General features: G+C 40.4%; 1 protein-coding gene across 1 annotated transcript in view; it reads left to right on the top strand.

Annotated features, from left to right (window-relative positions):
- The first annotated feature begins 500 nt into the window (after nt 1-500).
- Nucleotides 501-13941, top strand: part of HCN1 (hyperpolarization activated cyclic nucleotide gated potassium channel 1) — a 199231-nt gene continuing 185790 nt past the window's right edge. The window contains exon 1 of the mRNA XM_035566138.2: nt 501-883. Coding sequence (XP_035422031.1) covers nt 501-883 — 383 coding nt within the window. The remainder of the gene's footprint in view (nt 884-13941) is intronic.

Raw genomic sequence — 13941 nt, 5'->3', positions numbered from 1 at the left:
TCAGCGCGGAGGGGGCGAGCCCTCACCTCCAGCCGCCGTTTCCCGCTCGGGGTCCCTCTCACCTTTCCCTCACCCGTTACACACGAACCCACGGGGCAGCCCCCCCACTGCCCACGGGAAACCCCCTCGCCTCTGTGGAGAGAGGGAGGAGGCCGGTCGGTGAGGGGGGCCGGTCTGTGAAGTTCGCCGGCCTTGCCCCGTCCCTCCCCGCCCCGCCCCGTCCCCTCGTCCCGGCCGCCCCAATCCCTGAAGGACTCCGGGGCGCTCAATGTCAGGCGGGCGGCGCGGCGCGGCCGCCGGCAGGGGGCGGGCGAGAGGAAGCGGTGCCAGCCCTGCGCTGGATCGCGGCTCAGTGTCGGCGGCGCTGGCCATGCCGGGCGGCACGGCGGAGCGGAGCTGAGCCCAGCCGAGCCGAACCGAGCCGCTGAAGGGCACCGGCACCGGCGGCGGCACCCAGGCACCCCCCACCCCCCCCTCCTCCCGCGGCCGGGGCGCGCAGCATGGAGGCTGGGAAGCGCAGCTCCTCTCCCGGCAGCCGGGACGAGGGCAGCGCCAACGCCTTCCCGGCCAAGCCGGCGGCCCCGGCGGAGAAAGCCCAGAGCAGCCCCGGCGGTGGGGGCAGCGGCGTGAAGGAGCATGGCAACTCCGTGTGCTTCAAAGTGGACGGCGGCGGCGGGGGCGAGGAGCCCGCCGCGGGCTTCGAGGATGCCGAGGGTCCCCGGCGGCAGTACGGCTTCATGCAGCGGCAGTTCACCTCCATGCTGCAGCCGGGGGTCAACAAATTCTCCCTCCGCATGTTCGGCAGCCAGAAGGCGGTGGAGAAGGAGCAGGAAAGGGTTAAAACTGCGGGGTTCTGGATCATCCACCCCTACAGCGACTTCAGGTGAGCGCGGCGCTCCCGCAGGGGCGGCAGGCGGCCGGGGCGCCCCACACGGCTCCGCACCGACACCCGCAGAAACTTCGCCGGGCTCCGCCGCGCCCGGCCCGACGGGCGGCGGAACTGCCGCCTTCCCCTTCCCCTTCCCCTTCCCCTTCCCCTTCCCCTTCCCCTTCCCCTTCCCCTTCCCCTCCCTCTCGGCGCTCTCCGGCGTGCTGCACCGGGGAGGCCGCGGCGGGGCCGTCCCGGGCCGTCCGGGCGGGCAGGGGGCGGTGGCAGCACCCAGAGCCGTATCGGTGACACCCACGGCCGCCGGAGGGGCGGCTTTGGTGGAGCTGGAGGGAGATAACTCTGTCCAAGCTAGCGCAGCGTGCCGGGCTGGTGCTCTCAGAGGTACCCCGGTACACGCTGCGCTGGGTTGCTTTGGCGGTGGGTTGGGTGTGTGCAAAATCAGACCGATCTTGTGAAAAGCTGGGCAAATCAATTCCCGGGAAGAGGTATTAAAACTGTGTCTTAAATGAAGGATTATTTCATTTTACTACGCAGGCCAGCTGCCTGTGTGCCTTTATAAATTTACCGCTCTCTGGTATTTGCTGAAGAAATACCAGTGTTGCTAAGCATATTTGATCAAGAGCTTGAATTGACCACTCTGCGTATACATAATAAGTGAACCACACTGGAGACCCTTTTTTAAAAAAGGAAAATCCAGTACTTTCAGCAGTCACATACATCTCTTACACAAAAATAGGCTGAATAGAACATGCTCCAGGAGGAAACGCGAGGAAATACTCACAAAACCGAGTTTCTGTAGGACTGTTTGGGATGAAGTGCTGGGCAGCGAGCTGTGCTCGCCACATGCTGTCAAGTACCAGAGCAGGGTAGGGCACGCACCTCATCCTGGCTTAAAATCGCTGGCTCCCTGGAGGCCGGGGGCAGCATCAGCTCCTGGAATACCTTTCCCCTTGCCTGCCTGCTATGCTGCACCAGCAGGTGCACCAAGGGGGACAGCCACGGGTCCTCCCGCTGCCTGTCTGCTGGCAGGAGGGCAAGCAGCAGGGCACTGTGGCTCTGGTAGCCTATTGCCTTCCCACCAGTGTGCATGGGTGACTTGATTCACGTCAGGATGCCATTAAAATGAATGAGGTTATTACTGGGAGTCAAGTCTCTTGTTTTGTTGTAAGCTCAGGGTCCAAGCGGGGTACACTGCCCAGTGATGTCTTGTGCAGGATAAGGTTACAAACTGTATTTTGTGCCATGCAGCTCTAAAAGGTGATATATCAAATAGTTGATACGCATTTTGATTGTGTCTCATTATACAAATATCTTCTAATGCTGTCCTGATTCTTCCTGTGGGAAGGTTTAGAGATCATAGCATACGTTTACTTCTTTTTTTCTTTTCTTTTTCTTTTTTGTAGGAATAAGCAACACTGCACCCTTTCAGTCATGTCACCCCCATATTCTTAAAGTAACTGTATTTTCGGGGGGGGGGGGAGGTATTGTGTATTTATTTTATTACTATTAAAGTGTTTGATTCTTGAAAGAAAGTTCATAGTTCTTCATATTTTTTCCAGACTCAGATGATGTGGGCTTATCCAAAGCCAGTTCTTTATCCAGTAGGACAGTTTCAGTGAGAAATGTGAGCTGCTTGTGTCAGTTCTCCTGAAATAATTGTAACCGTATAAAGGTACTACTCTTTTTGGGTGCCAGTATTTATAGACATGAGCAATGAAGTTGTACTATGTAGTAAATTCATCTTCCTATACAGGAATAAGGACAGTGCCAGTCAGAACACCCTGACAGTGTCTCTGTTCCAGAGTAAAGGCATCTATAAGGGTGGAGCTGTTTTGATGTTTTTGCATTTTGTAAGAATGTAATGCTTGTACGTAGACAAGCCTTAAAGCTTCCAAAGAGTCAGAGGTATTCTAGTTTCACTGTGTTAATATGGATGGCACCAAGGGAAAGAGCTAAATTTTCTATCAATGTAACAACGAAAAGGTAAAAAGACAAATGTTTCCCAGTATCAAAATGGGAACACTTAGGGTAAACTTGTAAATGTAACTATGACTAGGATATTTGTAGCACGTGAAAATGGACATTACTGTAAATTTTGAATACACGCACACTTAGGGGAATGATGGGTTATCCACATAAGAGACGGGAAAACTCTGATATGGGCTCCTGTGGATTCTCATCTATTTCTGTTTTTCTAGTTCCAAGTGCTTGCATGCATTTGCTGGAGTATTTTGATGCATTTGGTTAGTTACTGACCTCATTCTCTCCTGCTATTTATAAATTTTTTCATGTTTATTGACACTGAGCAATTTGGCTGCATGGTGTAGGGGGACACAGGCAGTATCCCTGTGCCCTCATGTCACCCTTTTTGGTGTGTGCAGAAGTGTGCAAATTGTGAAGAAACTTAGGGCTGTATGAATGTACTCTCATCCTTGCTGGGCTTGGTGTCTACTTTTATGGCTCTTTGTTCTGCCTGTGTTTCAGGGATGAATTTGCTCTTTATCACACAGATATATCCTTGGAGAATTGAATACCATAAATATTGCATAATATTTCCACAAGGGGACTGTTTTGTTCCTGGTTGTCTCTTCCCAGTTTTCTGAGGTTAACGTCTAGTGTTAAAGCTGTTATGTAAACTGAGCACCTAATGCACACCCAAGGACCTCTATTTGTCTCTTCCCAGCTGTGACTGCTGCCTCTCTGAACCTGGACAGCAATTCTGTGCAGTTGCATGAGTCACAAAATCTATCAGTGGTAGTGTTTATTGCAGTCCTGCATGCTTGCTGTGAGATACCAGGAGCCTTCAGCTGTACCTGCTTGTGTGTGTAAGAGCAACCCTGGGAAAGCATTGCGGAGCCAGCCACAAAACAAAGCAGCACGAAGGCGGGGGGAGACCCCAGCAACTGCAAAGGCTTCTGGGGCTGCCATAGGGGTTTCATGCATTTCATAGCAGATATATTGTAGACGTGGGATTTGGGTGATTTCTTTATTTTACAGACTCCTGGTATCATTGGAAATTAATGTACTGTGGCCATTTTTCCAGATGAGTGCTAGGTGGCTATCACTCAGGCACATCATGAGTTTCACGAACTCTCAGATGGTTTGCATGCATGTGCCTGGCCTGTTGGGTCTGGTCCTATGGCATCTCACTGTCAATGAGTGCACAGAGAAACTCACCTTATCATGGAAATCTTCCTTTCATTACTACATCAGCTAGAGCATCTGTAGTATGTGCGCTAAAAACAAAACAGAGATGCTACTACCTCCAGAGTCACAAGGGAGAGGAATGTTTTAATGAGAAAGACTGAGTGGGACTAATGTGTGCGAGTAAATGTAGTCTGCATGCTCTGATGGTTACAGTTTTCAATTAGGTGTTTCAGAACAGGCTTTAACTGGAAGTGGGGACTGAAATTTTAATTGGCTTCAAGCTGAAGTCAAGTCAGACTGTGATAGAGAGTTGCCTGACGGTGTGGTGGGTCAGGAGGTGTAATGCAGGCAGTGGTGAAAGTCTCTTTCCTGTGTAAGGTGAATACAGAGTATGAACTCCTGTGCAACAATAACAACAATCTATTGACATTTTGTATTGGGAGAGTCCCTCTAACTAAGGTCTCCTTTATACAAGAAGCACAAAGCCCTATTTTAATGATAACGGAAAAGAAAAAGCATAGTTAATTCTAGAACTTACAAAAGAAATTTTCAAAAAATAGCGAATGATACAACTATGCCAGATTTGAAACTGGAATAACACATGAATTTCTTTAAAAGCAAACAAACAAAGCTTTTTGTATGCAAATTTGACAGTTATAAAAACTCTTGAAGTTTATCACATAAACCCTTATAAATCATATAAATCTCTATTGATCGTACCTTGTAACTAAATTTAATGTAAGCTTTTTATGTGTTTCAGTCACAGTGAAAGACACATTAATGTTTGTATACATCTAGTTACTTCCAGAATTGTTGTATGTTGCCATTAAAAAAGAATTATCTTATTTTGTACAGTTTTATCCATCCATGTTGTCATGCACACATGCAGCTTTTTTCAGTTAAATACAAGCCAAAGTGTAAGTCATAACAGTAATGCACCTCATAGTATTATTATTATTGTTGTTATTATTATGAATTATTATACTTCTGTCCATTTTGAACTTAAATTTGCCTTGTGCATCAGTCTTCTTTTTAGCTTGTATGTACCTTTTGGACCTGCCTCAAATACCAGCAGTCACCCTGGTGTGGTGGACTCTGCATGTTATGGGCAGCTCATGTACATATTTCTAAAGTTTGTGTCTGTATTGATTTGAAACTTGTTCTTCCTTGTCTTCGCTCTATGTGTTATACCTACAACATATTTTAAGAAGCTTAGGGTAAGCACTTTGTCCCTCTCATTTGTCACATGTCTGTAATGTCTCAGTTGAAGCTAATGAGCTTTATCTTTTTGTGAGCTGTTACCTACTTAGGTTTATACAGAGCCGTAGAGTTGGGAAGTAATACGTGATTAAGACAATGTTTTGTGTCATACGTATATGTGATTTGTATAGTTATATGTATGTAAAATCAAGTATATAAATTATGTTGGTTAATATTAAATAGATCAGTTACAAATTAGTGTTGGTTTTAAAGAATATATTATGTCACTGATAGTTTAGGAGTAGGAAATAGCTGTAATTTCAGATTCTAAATGTTTTATTACTTATGATTAGTGATAAGGTTTTGTTACTATATTGACACTTCGAGTTATTTCCTTATCGTTAATTGAGGATTTATACATTCTTTTACAAACTGATTTTTTTTTAATGTACTTGTTTTTATGACGGAAGTACAGTTTAGCTGGGGTTGTCTTTTATATATCATTTTCAGATGGTATCATGGCATTAAATTTTTAATATTTGCATTAAAGAAAAACTTCTTCCCATTAAACTATTCCTATTACATGTGTATTCGCTCTTTGTACATCACTAAACATAGATAAACATTTAGTATTGAAACGATCATTAGCAGTGTATGGCATTTGATTTACAAAATTCAAACATTTTAGCACGTTACTTTTGTAAATGCCCCAAAGGATAGAATGAAAATTTTGTAGCATTAAACTAAATAATTCATTTATAATGTCAGAAAACATTACTTTCCAACAGTAAGTTATATATTAAGCTTTATAATAGTTCTCCAAGTAAAACGCAACTCCCATCAAGGTAGGTGTTGCCAAGTAAGCAGGACCAAAAATAAGCAACAAAATATTCTCTTGGAAATGCTTTGATGTAGAATATGGGCCAGATATGAATTTGATTCTTTTTCATCTTCAGTTGCTATTATTTTTAATATTGAATAATGTGTCATCATTGTCCGTCACTGATTCATTTGTTGTGAAATAGGTGACTAAAGCTAGCTACTGGCATTTGGTTTTATACTGGTTGTAAGCATGCATGAGTGAAAATAGATGTATAGAAGTGTGTGTTGTGCCTTTGGGCTCCTGAGGGTCTTGTTTTCTAGTGTCCTTTGTGATTTTCTTCAAGAACCACAACAGAAAGCCTGCTGAATCCACCTGAGGTTGGTGCTGCAGCCACTCACATTCTGTGCCTCTAGGGGACGTGGGGAAGATTATGCTTCTATTTGTGCAAGGAAAGCAATTTGTTTTACTGATAGATCATGCTTCTGTCTCCAGATAATGTGGAATTATAATGCATCATTTGAGCTCACATCCGTGTCCAACATTTCACAATTTTTATTATGTCCATTCTAGTCCTGGAATAACAGTCCATTTATTGCATTTTCTTTCAAAATTTTAATGTTACATACATGAGAGTACGAAGTAGTGTCTACAGCAGAGAAAACTCAGTAACTGTAACTTGAATAAATAACTTCTCCATTCTCTGATATACATTTAATTTAACAAGGGTTGTTTTGAAGTTCATCAGCAGTAGTGCCTGCCTATGAGGAAGTAAACAAGTACAGGATACTTAGTTTTAGAACATTCAACTTCTTCATAATCTAAGTAAAGGTAATTGTGTGTGTACTGACTTTGAGATATGGGTGAAACCAAAAACCAATCCAGTGGAAAACCAGCACCCCAAACCAAAGATAAAACTACCACAAACCAAACCGAAACATTACAGAATTCCTGTGGTTAATCTAAAAGATGATGTTTTGGGGAACTTCTATGCAAGTCTTTAACCTTTGACCTGGGCTCAACACCATGAGAGGAATTCTACAGTTTTCTGATATTTTTGTTGTTTTGAGTACAGGGAGAAAAAAAGTACTTATGTGGAGAATGATAATCTTAATAAAAATTTGGATCTCATAAGATCAAAATCATGCTTGGGCTTGTGGGGAAAAAAGTACCTATTCTGTATTCCCATTGATTATTTTAGCAAGACCACAACTTTTTGAATGCCTACTGCTACTTTTATTTGTTAACTCATGAAAATAACCAATGCTTATAATTCTTTTACATCTTTTTGTTGTTGTTGTTGTTTTTGTTTTGTTTTTCTATTTTGTTTCTTGGGCTTGAGTATATGGAGGGAACTGTGAATTAGAAAACTATAAAAATGTGGCATAATAAATAAAGATCTGGATCTAGGATTTGTTTCAGGATTTTTAATGATCACAAAGCTGAGTGAAAATGCATAATGTTTGATAAGTTGCTTAGGCTTGTTTGTGCTTACATAATCAAGTCAAAATTTCAGAGACATAGTTTCTGATTGTTCAATTTGGGGTAGGCTTTTTAGGGTACTCAGACACAGGGATCTGAGATAAGATGTCACGTAAAAAGTATGAATATCTACCTGTGCTTTGGTATCTTCCTACGAGCAGTGACATTGCAGAATTTAATTAAACTCTGTTAGCTTTTTTTGAGCAGCTAGGTTTGAAACCAGTAGAAGGCAAAATACTATTCTTAGGGAGGAGGGAAGAATTTGAAAGTTAGATAAATTTGCTTCATTTGGATTTAAATAAGCAATGTCTATTCTCATCTGTGCACTCAACTGAATGCTTGAGAGCTTCTTCTATGTCAACATGTGATTTTTGAGTGAAGAAACTCTTAACCTACTTTGCAATGTTTAATTTTTAACCTGACAGTATAGTTCTTATTAATTGCTTGAAAGTCCTTTAGCTGTCTATTCCCTGATTCTTTCCCAGAGGCGTGATTTAATTTTAAAAGTCATAGTGTATTCAGCTCTAATTATTGGAGGACTCGTTCTAGACACGTAGTAAGGTATGTTAATGACCAAAAACTGTATCAGCTACAGTCAATGTCAGTACTACTTCAAGGACACTGTCATTTAGCTTCCATAAAATCTCTGCTAATATCTTTTAATCTGATGATAGTCAGATTCAGGCAAGCTGCATGATATTTTGAAATAATCTTACTACCTCGGTTTGCAATGCAGCTGGAACAAGTCTAGAGTAAACATGTGTTTAGAAAATGTTAATTTGATTACAAAAGAAATGCAGTCTGTAGCCATTATATATCTAAAAAACCCCACAAACAAAACAAATCCAAAAAACTGAACTCCCCCTAAAACCTGTTCTTACTTATGCCAGTGAAATCCCTATGATTTGAATTACACCATACAGTTAGGAACATAATTTGGTTCTTATTTTATTAACTTATGTGCTGTTTATGGTTGTCTCACCTAACAAAGAATATTAATTAACAATTTGCTACATTATTGGAATTTAGTGTGTTGATGACATTAATACATTTTGTATCTCTACAAAAATAATTTATTAAAAAATCATATAATGATATTTTGTTTTGTGCTGAAAAAAACACATGTAGCTTTATGCTAACAGTCAATGCTAGTTAAACACAGAAAATGATAGTCCAGTCTGGTATTGTCAGGAGTAAGTGTCTCTTTATTATCTCTTTACTATTTTGAACTTACGTAATTTAAAATAGCCAATCTATGTAAAAATTATTTAGGCTGCATTTTGTTTTATGTGTTATTATTTTTTTCATCCAGGTCTTAGTCTGAAATCCACTGAAGCTTATGCTTGTGTTAAACCTTCAGTATGTGAAAAGCCCCACAGAAGAATAACTTGACTTCAGTGTTCTTGAATCAAACCGTCAAATTACATATGTACCATGTTCCGGTTGCCTCCAGATTTTTTTTCTCCTGTCAGCAGGGTAAATACTGATGCACTGATGTTTTTTTGTCTGGTTCTGTTGCAGCTTACAATAACTTCCCAGACCTTCACTTCTCTTTATGTCATGACAGCAGTGAGAGACTGTGTTGTTCTGAAGTGACCTCAACATTGAGCAAATCTGTAGATTGCAGTGAATTTAGGGTAATATATAATAGGATCCTAATGATAAATGAGTATTTAAACTTGCTCCAGGTCGCAGGTATGGGCACTATACAGCACCTTTTTAAGATACATACAGTAAGATCTGTCCAATTCTACTGTGGAGATGGAGTAGGTGTATGGATGGAAGACCAGGGTACAGCTGGAAGACCAGCTTGCAATCAAGCTTCACATGACTGCTGAGAGGTTTTCCATCAGTCACTCTTGTGTGACTTCTGTTTATCTGTTCGTGCCAGGAGAACTTCTGATATGTGACTGGTAGAGAAAATACTGTGAAACAAGTAGTTGGCAATACTGCCCTCTAAAACCTCTTAACTGTTATTACCTCGCAACATGTGCTATCAAGCTTCTGGGTTCCCCAAATACATCCTGGGCTTGGTTCCTTGAGATGGCTGTGTCTGTGCTTGTTTGCATTTGATTTCTCAGTGGAGATGACACAGCCAAGTTCGTCTGTCAGTCTGGTTCACCTTTGCCAGACAAGCTCAGTAGAAAAGCAGAGATTTTTTTTTTATTATTATTTTTATTTTTTGGTCCAGCTAGGGATTAGTCTGTAAGGCAGAAATTCAGAATCAAAACATCAGTGGCAAAATAAAGCAAGCATATCCCTCAATCTTCAGCTGTTAATTTGGGACCTTTCTCATTATTCACCTTACCAAGAATATTGTGAATGCCCCATCCCTGAAAGTGTTCAAGGCCAGCCTGGATGGGGCTTTGAGCAACCCGTTCTAGTGGGAGGTGTCCCTGCCTATGGTAGGGTTGGAATTAGATGATCTTTAAGGTCCCTTCAAAACCAAACCATTCTATGCTTCTATGAATATTTCTGAGATGTCTTGTTTTTCAGAGCTGTGTGTCCAGTCTTCTTGGAAACTGCTATCTGGGTGACTCCCTAAATACCACTTCCTGCTTTTTCTGTCTTTTATTTAAATAACTTATTATGGTCTAACTCTCAGGCAGTGAAATTCTGCTTATAGACATCTCAGTCTGAAAGGTAGTAGGAACATAGTGATCTGTCTGTGACAGATCAGCTGGGTGATATTGTTTTAATTTTTTTGTTTTTGAGGACAACAACTTCATTCTGTTCCTCCCACTCCATCCCTTCCTTAAGATATAACAAATCATTTTATACAAATGGAAATGACACACCGATGGTTTTATTGACATTTTTTAGGCCTGCTACGTAGTTCCCATTCTTACTGAGTCTTCTAGCTAGGAAATACTGAGCTGTTGGGCTAACTTCTCCCTGGCATTTTGAACTTGTCATTCTTCACAGGGTCTTGTAAGCAAAGAACTTTAAAAAAAAAAAAAAAAAAAAGTAATTGCAAGCATAGTTCCCATGATAGGTTTCTGTTGAGAATGCAACTGACACAACTGAATGTGCTTTTAACGTAGACCTAGTAAAAAGATGCATTGCCCAAACAGTCCCTTCAGCCCATCTATTGCCAGCTTGGGAATTCTAGTGTTGCATACATCTACCACATTAAAGATGTAATTATGAGAAGCACACTTCTGTAATGCAGAGGGAGTGTGTTATCAAGAGTAAGCACTGCCAGATGGCAGGCGATCTAAAAGAGCATTTTAAAAGGGTCAAAATCAAAAATGTCTGAAATCCAATGGCTTATTAAGCAGTAGACGTTGCGTGTGTGGGACAAGTGAGAGATAAGAAACCTAATTTAGGTGCCCACATGATCAAAATTGACTTTTAATTGCATACATTCTGTCGGTAAATATCTGAAATGCATGTTTTTATTAACTTGTGAATGTTTATTGAAATTGGAGCAGAATATTAAGTGCAATGATATACTGCTGGGTGTTATATTCGAGTAGGGTTTTTACATGTATTTATTGAAATTTTAAATTATTTTGGTGGGTGATCTCTCTGAAACAGGTGAAAAAAAATCTAAAAACAATTTCAAAGTATTTGATGTTGGAGTACCTAACGATTTTATTATTTCATGTGCTTTGCTAGATATGAACTAAATAAATGATAACTGAATCAAATTAAACTCTTCGTTTTAGTGACCTATTTAAGGATATAAGCCATGAGTTTTAAATTTCTTGCTTCTCTTTTAAACTGAAAACTGAAGCTGTTCTTGTTTCCTAGGCGTGCATTTTCCTGTAGTCTGCCTTTGTGCCGTCTTTTGCATGCTGGCTAATTTTCCTTTGGTGAGAGGTAATTCCTGTTAAGATGGATATCTGCAAGACTCCTCAGTGCTGTATGATCTGAAGCCAGTGTTACTCAGTAATTTCCACCACCACCTCACTCATTTCTGAGGACTATATTAACATCGCTAGATGTGACCAGGGATGTTTCTGTTGTTTCTAAATTGCAGCCAACTTTCACATTCTACACAAGATCAACTAAATGTATTTTTTTGTGGAAGGTCTGTAAGAGCTGCAGTGAACTTCCACTCCCATGCTTGCTCCCCACAACGTGACAGGGTTCAGGTTTGGAAGGAGAGCCAACTGTACAGCCCTGAAAAGCAGGTACCAGGAGACTGCACATAATGGTAGCAGGTGTTGCTGCTCTGGGTACTGATTGTTACCTTCTTTTTTTTTTGACCTAGTAATTCCATTAAGTGTCACTGAATTGCAGCTCAACTTAGTATTGAATGTACATAGTGTTTTTCACTGGCAAAATGAGTGAACAGAATATGATATTGAAGTTGGTTTCATGTTTCCAGTACAAAGTTTTCTATTTCTGGAATGGCTTTGAAAATGTAAATTTTACCCAGGGCTCTGAACAGTGTGTGCAAATGTACAGTATGCTAGGTGAAGATCTGTGATGGAGGTTAGGAACCTATCCATCTTTGGATGTCAAAAGAAGCTGGGGACGCAGGTACTTTAGGCATCTGGACTCTGCAGCTGAATACCTTTCACAATTCTAGTTATGAGGAGCTGTAAATGGCAAAACTGATTTTTAAAAATAGCAACCAATGGGTTTAGTGTATTCTCTGAATTAATATATCAGAATAACTTAAATATGCTTCCTATTTCATTTCATTCAGATTATATATTTTAATTGTGCTGTTTGTCTATCAGTATTTTTCTCAGGTATTTTTCTATCAGTATTTTTATTCTGATGAGAAGTTCTACCAATAAATTTTCACCCTAAATTTCTTTGTTCTCGGCCAATGAATTATTAACATCTCTTTGTCTTTTCTAATTATTGCCCTTCTTTATCTTAAACTTCTTTGAATAGTTCATCACTCACTGTGCTCCAAAAAAGTAAGCACAAATATTTGACTAAATTAAATTTTGTCTTTCTGAGGGAATATTGGATTGTAGCTAAAACATATTCTGAGATCTCCAAAGTAAAATGTTTTAATTTGCAGAAAGCCAGAAACCTATTTATTGTCCGTAGACAACTTCATTTTGCTTGAATGTGGATGAAAGATAAAGATGGGTATCTGGCATTTTATTTGTCATGGTAAAGGGAAGCTCTTTCTGTTTTGGTGTTTCAAAGCAATAATCATCTGTCTGCAAGGTAGTAAGTAGCTACGTCGTTACTTTTGCTGTTGGTTATCCTTCAGGTCATAGGTCCCTGACCAAAGTTTCTTATTTGGAGCAGCTTATCAGTGGCTACTATTACAGGCAGCTTTGCTTGCGGGCACACACTTTCCCTTGTCGCCCCCAACCTGCATGGCGTGCCTGATCTCCAGAACTAGCCTGGGGGCTGCGCAATCCCAGAGGGGTATGGTGGAGTGCTTCGTTTGAACTCCTGAATACTGAAGATGGAGAAGTTCTGCACCAAGAGGCTTCAAAGTCAACTGTGAAAAACAAAGCACCCTACCAAATATGAAGCTTGCTGGTGGAGAAGTAGATTATTAAATAATTTCCCTTTTATATTTTTTTCTGATAAATATTTATAAGAGAATGTTGTAAAAAAGTCTATGGTAAAGTTTGAATAATTTTTCAGATCTTAGTATTTCTATCAATCTTTTATTTTTTTCAGGCTGAGAATGACATGTTACTCTGCAGCTCAGAGTAACATGTGATTGCCATATTTTAATAAAAAAATAAGGGCAACTGCAGAGAAAAAAAACTTTATCCAATAAACATATTTTTTATAACAACTTTACTTCCGATGGTTCTGTCTCAATCTAGATAGAATAGAAACTTTTACTAATTTATGTAGTGGTAACAAATGTCTTCCAGTGGTTGAAAAACAATTTCATATGACTGAATTAAAATAATTAGCAGATATATTTAAACACAAAAATTTAGTAAAGGTTAAGTTTTTAGAAATGGATCTTGAACATCCACTGCAGTGCTGTGTATACCTGTGAAAAACTGCAATGGAAACTCATTTTTTAGTTACAGCTGTGGGAATAATATGCCTAGCAGTACTGCTTCTGGCAAAGGTGTATCAGAAAGAGAAAAGCTGTCATTGCATTTCATGTTGAGGCAATTTTTACGGAGTTCCTGATGTTGCAGGTTATCTCTTGTTTTGCAGATTGAAAAATACCTAATAAACATGTGTGCACAGGGAGAATGTTGGTCTTTAAGGGGATGGCTTTTTTTTTTTTTAATTTATTTTTTTTTAGAATAACCAAAGCAATCTTATTGAAAAAGAGCCTTCTTTGTTTCCTTATATTGAATTAAATTGCAAAAAAGCTGTTCAGCAATAGCATTGGGTTGCACTGTTCATAAATCTCAGAGATGGATTTTACATACCCAGAAACTTGCTTTGTATTCCAAACCTCTACCCTTGGCTGAGTTTCTTGCAACTGCATTACAAGGGGTTTTCC

The sequence above is a fragment of the Cygnus atratus genome, chromosome Z (genome assembly GCF_013377495.2).
Source record: "Cygnus atratus isolate AKBS03 ecotype Queensland, Australia chromosome Z, CAtr_DNAZoo_HiC_assembly, whole genome shotgun sequence".
NCBI lineage: Eukaryota > Metazoa > Chordata > Aves > Anseriformes > Anatidae > Cygnus > Cygnus atratus.
Note: the sequence above shows the minus strand (reverse complement) of the source record. Positions and strands in the feature narration are given on the sequence as shown.